General features: G+C 43.9%; 1 protein-coding gene across 3 annotated transcripts in view; it reads right to left on the minus strand.

Annotated features, from left to right (window-relative positions):
• LOC132461566 (disks large homolog 4) overlaps positions 1-7500 on the minus strand; it is a 77090-nt gene that overhangs the window by 48699 nt on the left and 20891 nt on the right. Inside the window, exon 1 of one of the 3 annotated variants that reach the window (XM_060056756.1) lies at positions 6915-7066. The exons of the other annotated variants lie outside the window; for them this stretch is intronic. Coding sequence (XP_059912739.1) covers positions 6915-6956 — 42 coding nt within the window. The 5' untranslated portion in view covers positions 6957-7066. Of the gene's footprint in view, positions 1-6914; positions 7067-7500 lie in introns of those variants that run through there. 3 annotated transcript variants of the gene reach the window in all.

Raw genomic sequence — 7500 nt, forward strand, 5'->3', positions numbered from 1 at the left:
ATTTCACCCCACCAAACAAACACACCTAAACACATGCACACACGCACACATATATACAGACACACAAACATCCCTTTCAACTGCAGTCATACGCAGCATACAGGCAGCTTTTATTTTACCTCACAGTAAAGAAGAGAGAGGGCTCCCATAGTGAATACAATGAGCACACACACACACACACACACACACACACACACACACACACACACACACACACACACACACACAGAAGTTCACATTTCCACTGCAGCACAGGGAGAGAACCCCCCCCCCCCCAAAAAAAGAACCAGTGTGTTTCCATGACAACATCTGCAAGGGTGGGATGGGAGGGGGGGACCCCCAGAAACATTCCACTCAATCAGCAGAGCACCCTGATCCCTTATCACCACCAATAGCATTTATATAGGAGCCCCTGCTCTTTGTCTTGGTTTAGTCACTATACAGCACACTCTTCTGTCCAACGCCACATACAGTACAATCTAGATGCTGATGCTGACATTTAGGCGACGGTATAGCAGCCAGGGGTCATCCTGCTCAAGGATGCCTACAGCTTCTTAGGCTGTGGACACTGGGGGATCAAACCTGGGACCTTCGGCCTGGAATTGAACACACCCAGGTCCTCGACTACAACTCAGACCCAGAATGGTAATAATAAATGCTGCAAGATTTACCAACAGAGCCCAAAGAGAGAGAGACAGAGAGAGAGAGAGAGAGAGAGAGAGAGAGAGAGAGAGAGAGAGAGAGAGAGAGAGAGAGAGCGAAAGAGAGAGAGAGAGAGAGAGAGAAAGAGAGAAATGGGGATCGAAAGAGAGAGAGGAAGCGAGAGAAGGAGGGAGCCAAAGAGGGAGAGAGAAAGAGAGAGGGATCGATAGAGAGAGAGAGTGAGCAATAGAGAGAGAGAGAGAGAGGGTAGCGCTGGTTAATCTAGCAATCCTCGTAGGAGGAAGGGGAAATACCTGCAGCTTTAGCTGAGTAAGATGCTCTCTGGTCCCAGTGGAGGAGGAGGGAGAGATATCCACTGCACCTTGATTACACCTGCACTCCAGAGCCGTATCTACAGTTATGTTTCAGCGCTTCTGCACTGTAACACTATGTAGTATAACAAGGACAGTAAGTTAGGTTTCAGATGTACTACACTAACATAAACGTCTAGGGTTAGGTTTCAGGGTTACTACACTGTAATACTGTGTAGTATAACATAAACAGTGAGTCAGGTTTCGGATGTACTACACTGTAATACTTTGTAGTATCCCATAAACAGTGAGTTATGTTTCAGATGTACTACACTGTAATACTGTGTAGTATAACATACTGAAGTTATATTTCCGGTGTACTGTACTGTGTAGTATAACATAATTATACAATTATCATGATATGTACTCATCAAAGAGATAGGGTGTTGTATTGTTTATCAAGAATTCAATTTGAAGTCCTAGTAGATACATGAATACATCTATAGCATAAATTATTGTTCACACTGCACGGTAGGAAGATAGTGCAGTACTGTAAATACTGTACATGTTTAAAACATCTCTAGAGTTATATTTGAGAACTATATTTCATATACAGTAGATGTATATTATAGAGTGGTAGTTTTCTATTGGCTGCAATATCTGCTCAAGCAAGTGTGACATTGTGACAATGGTCACCCCTCACACTATGGAACCCAATGTGTCCCCTGCCAAAACTGATGTTTAGACCTATTAAGCACATAGTATCAACAGGTTCTGTTGTAGGAATCATCTCAGTCCTAAACACCTGCAGCTCCATCTAAAAAGAGCTGCTTCCGTAACTTAAAGGTTCCATGGCATGAACATGTATGAGGTTTTCTAACATTAATATGAGTTCCCCTAGTCTGCCTGTGGTCCCTCAGTAGCTAGAAAATGGTGTAATGTGAAAAACGTGCAGTAGGTATCCTGCTCTGCCTTTGAAAAGGTACCTCCCCTTTCTTTCCTTTGCCCACTCAGAGAATTTGGCCCACCAATGAAACAATGAACTACGACCGTGCGAGCGCCACATGTGTGTGTGTGTGTGTGTGTGTGGGTGTGTGTGAATCAGTGTTGTTTTCGTCAGGCAAGACGAAAACGAAAATGACGTCGTCAGACCCCTTTTTTCCATGACGAAAATGAGACTAAGACGAACGTCACCAAAGCCATATAAAGACTAAAATGTGACGAAAAATGTAGACATTTTCGTCAGACGAGAACTAGACGAGACTAAATTGTTAGTGAGTGGACGAACAAAGTTTCAAAACATGCTTTTTTCCCGCCAACTATAATATGCGGAAAAGAAATGGAGAAATGGAGCCAGCTGCTTGTCCTAACAGTCACGCCCCCATCACACACTAAAAGCCTCGCTCGCGCGCAGCTGCGCCTGCACGCACACGGCACACACGAGTGTGCCGTGTGCGACGAGTGCGACAGTCCGACGAGTTTTCGTCGGACTAAAACTAGACTAAAACCTTTTGAGTTTTCGTCAGACTAAAACTAGACTAAAACTTTCAAAGATAGAAATGACTAAAATGGGACTAAAACTAAGAAGCATTTCGTCAAAAAGACTAAGACTAAAACTAAATCTAAAATGCCTGCCAAAAACAACACTGGTGTGAATACACACATTGTAGCGAAAGTGTTGTACACTTCTATGTTATTTGGATAACCGTTCTGCTGTTGGTGTTATGGCGCATAACACGTCGGGCTCTCTGACGTCTCTGGTATTGAGAAGAATGGGGGTTATCTCAGCCATGGTTGAGAAGGAATGTGGGGAAAGGAACTTTGGCGTTGACTCCCTGAAGTAAATGAACCGCGACATGGCGGAAAAAGGGATTGTTGCCCGCGATTGTCTCCCGCCTTAGCCCCGCTTCCCACTGCCCGCTGCCCGCTGCCCACTGCCCACTGCCCGCTGCCCACTGCCCGCTGCCCACTGCCCGCTGCCGAGGCGGTTGTGCCTCGGCAGCGGGGAAGCAGGGCTCTGGCGGGAGACAATCGTGGTCAACAATCGTGGGCGACCATCCCTTTCTCCTCCATGTCGCGGTTCAGTCTCCGATTGATGTGGAAGTGGAAGAACCAGAGACGTCGGATAACCCGACGCAGTCGTTTGAGATAAATAATATTGTCTGGAGGCGCACGTAGCTTTTTGCCGTGATAATATGTATTATATGATATAGATATCTATGTATAATATTATATTATTTAGATATAGAGCTCCAGGACTCCCATTGGAGCACCCGGAGTGTTCTAGAATATTTACAGAATACGGGGAAAAGCTGTGTGAGCCTCGTCATTGTGATACATCCACTGTAAAAATTAGCGCATGGTATCGTGGCCGCAAGCTGTTCAGGGCCACACCCCCTCTAAAAAACGGCACGTTTGTGGATAGCTCATTGTGGGACTGGCTCGTAGTGGCAGTAATCTGCACCAAGGCTGAATTTCTTAAACGTCTTCAAGTACTGTATTAGGGGCCCACTAACAGCTATATAAAAGTATTCATAAAGTAGCATGCCATGGGATCTTTAAAAAACTACGTTCTAGATACGGAAACCAATCAAGCAGCATTGAATGTGAACGTTCATTAGCTCCATTGTTCCTAGTCATTACTAAAACTACAGATATTGTTAATTTTTGGTTTGTTTGTAATGATTTATACAGTACACATTCGGTTTGACTGTTGCCTTTACAGCTAAACATTAGCTTATTATGCAGACAACAAGAACAACAAGAATAACAACCTCAACAGATGTATCTTATATAATAAAGTGACTGGTTGCACCTCTGCTTCAAACCTCCCAAAAGTGTTTTATTGTTAGTTGATTATAAAAGTTCCACACAAAAGATTGAATGAGCAAATCACAAAACGATGAAGGAATTATTCTAAGGAATATTCAAATACTAATATTACTATAATGAGTGAGTAATACATAGGCAATCCAAGTTGACCTACAGTTAATTCAGATCCATGTCATCAAAGAGCAGGTGCAGGGGTTAGGAGCATCTTGGTATAAGCTGCCGCCAGTTAGGCTTCATACATTGGGGCTCGAACCAGAACCTTACCGATGGCAGCCAGCGTCGCCACAACACAATACCAATTCTGATATCGTTATTATAATCAGAACACTACCACTAATACTATACAAATATCACACTTATACTACGGGTAATACCACTACTAAAAGTAGCACCAACAGCCAATACACTTATATTAATAATGCAGTATATTTATAGGGCACTTTTCAAGTTACAAAGTGGTCTTGGTAGTTGCCATATCAACAGCGAGGCTCGATATTACACAGCCAATCCTGCGTGAGTACAGTTGTCATGGCATTTGCTTGTTGCGCTAGAAGTCAGATTTAGCTCCATATCTAAAAAAATCACATTTACATATGATTAAGACATTTCGGATGGATCTTCACAGATACTGAAGTGAGAAAAGGAACCACGTCCTTCTGATAAAATGGCTTTGCTTCTCCCTTCTGTCCAACTGTATTTTACACGCAACCTGCCATTCGTTTTATTGCTTCATTCTCCTTTACTTCACATCTCCCCTCGTTTAGTGTTGTTTGTGGTTTGATTTGAGTTCATACTCAAATCTCTTAATTTACAGATTATTTACAGCTCACGTCTGTTCAGCTGTAGTACAAAGAAGAAGTTTAGTCATTCTAATAGTCTTAGGTTTGTATTATAGTGACCGTAACTACAGATCAAGCATTATTTTGAGAAATGAAATCAATGTAATTTGTGGGTGGAACGAGTGCACAGTGATGAGAAAGTCCTGGGAAGAGCACCACTCTGTGAGGAGTTTGTTATTTACCTGTTCATTTGGGTTGTCTCCCACACCCTAAACACATTAAAGACATACGTGTCCTGGAGTTGGTCCCTGGGCGTCATAGTAATGGTTGCCCACATCTCATAGTGCTATAACTAGTGATGGGTTGAATGCAGAGAGCTAATTTTGTTGTGTAATGACAATAATAAACATTGTTCTTAAATTGAAGGTGTCATTGGAAACGCTTAAATCAGTGAAAAAAAGACAGTATTCTTACACATATTTTTCTTTTTCTTAGCAGAGGTATGTAGGAGTAGTGGCTTAAAAACATGACTTATAACCTATGTCTCATTGGAAGAGCCCTTTGTTTGAATGCTTTGTTTAATGAAATTGGCGTAGGTTCTACATGGTGAATCAATTCACATATTAACAACATACCACAGTTGCATCCCTTTAAAGCAACACAAGCCTCTTTTTAATAGGCTTATACAAGTGCTCATGGGAACACTATAGGAAGGAGAGTGAGCATGAGTTTAGAAAGCAGCAAAGAGAGAGAGAGAGAGAGAGAGAGAGAGAGAGAGAGAGAGAGAGAGAGAGAGAGAGAGAGAGAGAGAGAGAGAGAGAGAGAGAGAGAAACCACTCCGCTCCCTACCATTGAATCAATGATTATTTCACAATGAGTGTCTCTATATTCTGGGAAATGTGTCTTCCTAGCAGACACCTCTCTCAAAGGTCGTAGATCAGCAATGCATTTGGGTTTCATTGTGAATACCTTAATGGCTTGATTTATTTTGCAAAGGTTTTCTTCTCAGACCAATTTCAGCATGTTAGCTCCACTGCTAACCGTGCTGAAAAGCGACCTTACTATGGGTCCCTAGAGCGCCACACGTCCTCACAACCCCACGTCCTCACAACCAGACATCCTCAAAACCACACGTCCTCACAACCACACGTCCTCACAAATAAACGTCCTCATAAACACACGTCCTCACAAACACACTTCCTCATGTCTACACATCATCACAACTAAACACCCTCACAACAACACGTCCTCGCAAACATACTTCCTCACAACCCCCCGTCCTCACAAACACACATGTCCTCGCAAACACATGTCCTCACAAACACACATCCTCACAGACACACACATACTCACAAACACACGTCCTCATAAACACACGTCCTCGTTAACGCACGTCCTCACACACAACACATCCTCGGAAACACACGTCCTCACAAACACACGTCCTCACAAGCACAAGTTCCAGATTTAGAGATATGAACACATACCAGTGTAGACGTAACAGATGCATGTGAGAGAGATGCAGTGTCTGTGCACACATACAAACACGTGTGCACACACACATGCATACGAGTAAATAGACACACAAATGCCACCCTTTAACATAGACAAAAACATGATAGACATGTATGTAAACTGTTGATAAACGAAAAGTCAGTTCTAGAAATTAGGCTAATTCAAACTGAGAACGTCATCTAAAATGCATTCCTTGAAAGTCATAAATCCCTCCCTACAAGTTTTTTGGGTATGAAAGAATAAATGAATGCAATAAAATTAAATACATTACGCACATTTATGCACGCAGTTCAAGCAGGCATACATCTGGTTGAGCAAACCTATGGAATCCAAAACCAAAACAAGAACGCATACTTAGAAGCTGAGCTAAATAATTAAAAAATCAACAAGTCCGACACGAGTTCTCTGTGCACATACAAACACGCAGAACACATGAGCAGAACACATGATGAGCGGAACAACGCACAAACATACACACCCACATGTGCCCGGCCCCCCCACCCCCTCCACGCCTCCAAATGAATAACCATGAACATACAACCCACACGCCAACAGCCACATCTCCATCTCAGAAACCGCGTTTCCAAAACGCAAACACACAGACACGCACACAGAAATATGGAACAACTGCGTTTGTTTCATACACACAGGGACAGACAGACAGACAGACAGACAGACACCGACACACACACACACACGCACATACGGTGCATACACACACAGACATCCCCACCACCACCAGAGCCTCGAAGCAGACTCGCTCATCATGTCAACACAGCAAGCGGAGGACAGCAGCAGACAGCAGAGCAGGGCACATACAGGTAAAGCCACCTACCACACACGGACAGAGGGAAGGGATGCTACTGCGGCCCTTCATTAGCCAAGAGACGGAGGACAAAATCCCCGGCTCTCAGACACCCGCAGTACAGGAGGAGAGAGAGACAGAGGAGAGAAACGGGAGAGAGAGAGAGAGAGAGAGAGAGAGAGAGAGAGAGAGAGAGAGAGAGAGAGAGAGAGAGAGAGAGAGAGAGAGAGAGAGAGAGAGAGATGTGGAAGGCAGGGGAGGGAGGGGGAGGTAGAGGGGGTGGGGGAGGAGAGGGAGAGAGAGGGAGCGGGGGGGATGTCGTAGCAGATATTGAGAGAATTGGACGAGTTTTCTCGTCGCCAGAGTAGGTTTTGGATATTATCTTCGTGTCAAAGGGAATGGTTTTTCAGAGCCGAGAGAGAGTGAACAAGAGAGAAGAGAGCGAGTTAGAGAGAGAGGAAGAGGGTGGGAGAGAGAGAGGGAGGCTTCCGTGACTCATAGAGAAGGTTTGTCACGGCGGGTGAGGGAGGGAGGGTGAAAGAGGGAGAGAGAGAGAGAGAACAAGAGAGAGAAAGAGACAGAGAATCAGAGAGAGAGACCTGTATGTTTTAAATCT

Source organism: Gadus macrocephalus, chromosome 7, assembly GCF_031168955.1.
Source record: "Gadus macrocephalus chromosome 7, ASM3116895v1".
Taxonomy (NCBI): domain Eukaryota; kingdom Metazoa; phylum Chordata; class Actinopteri; order Gadiformes; family Gadidae; genus Gadus; species Gadus macrocephalus.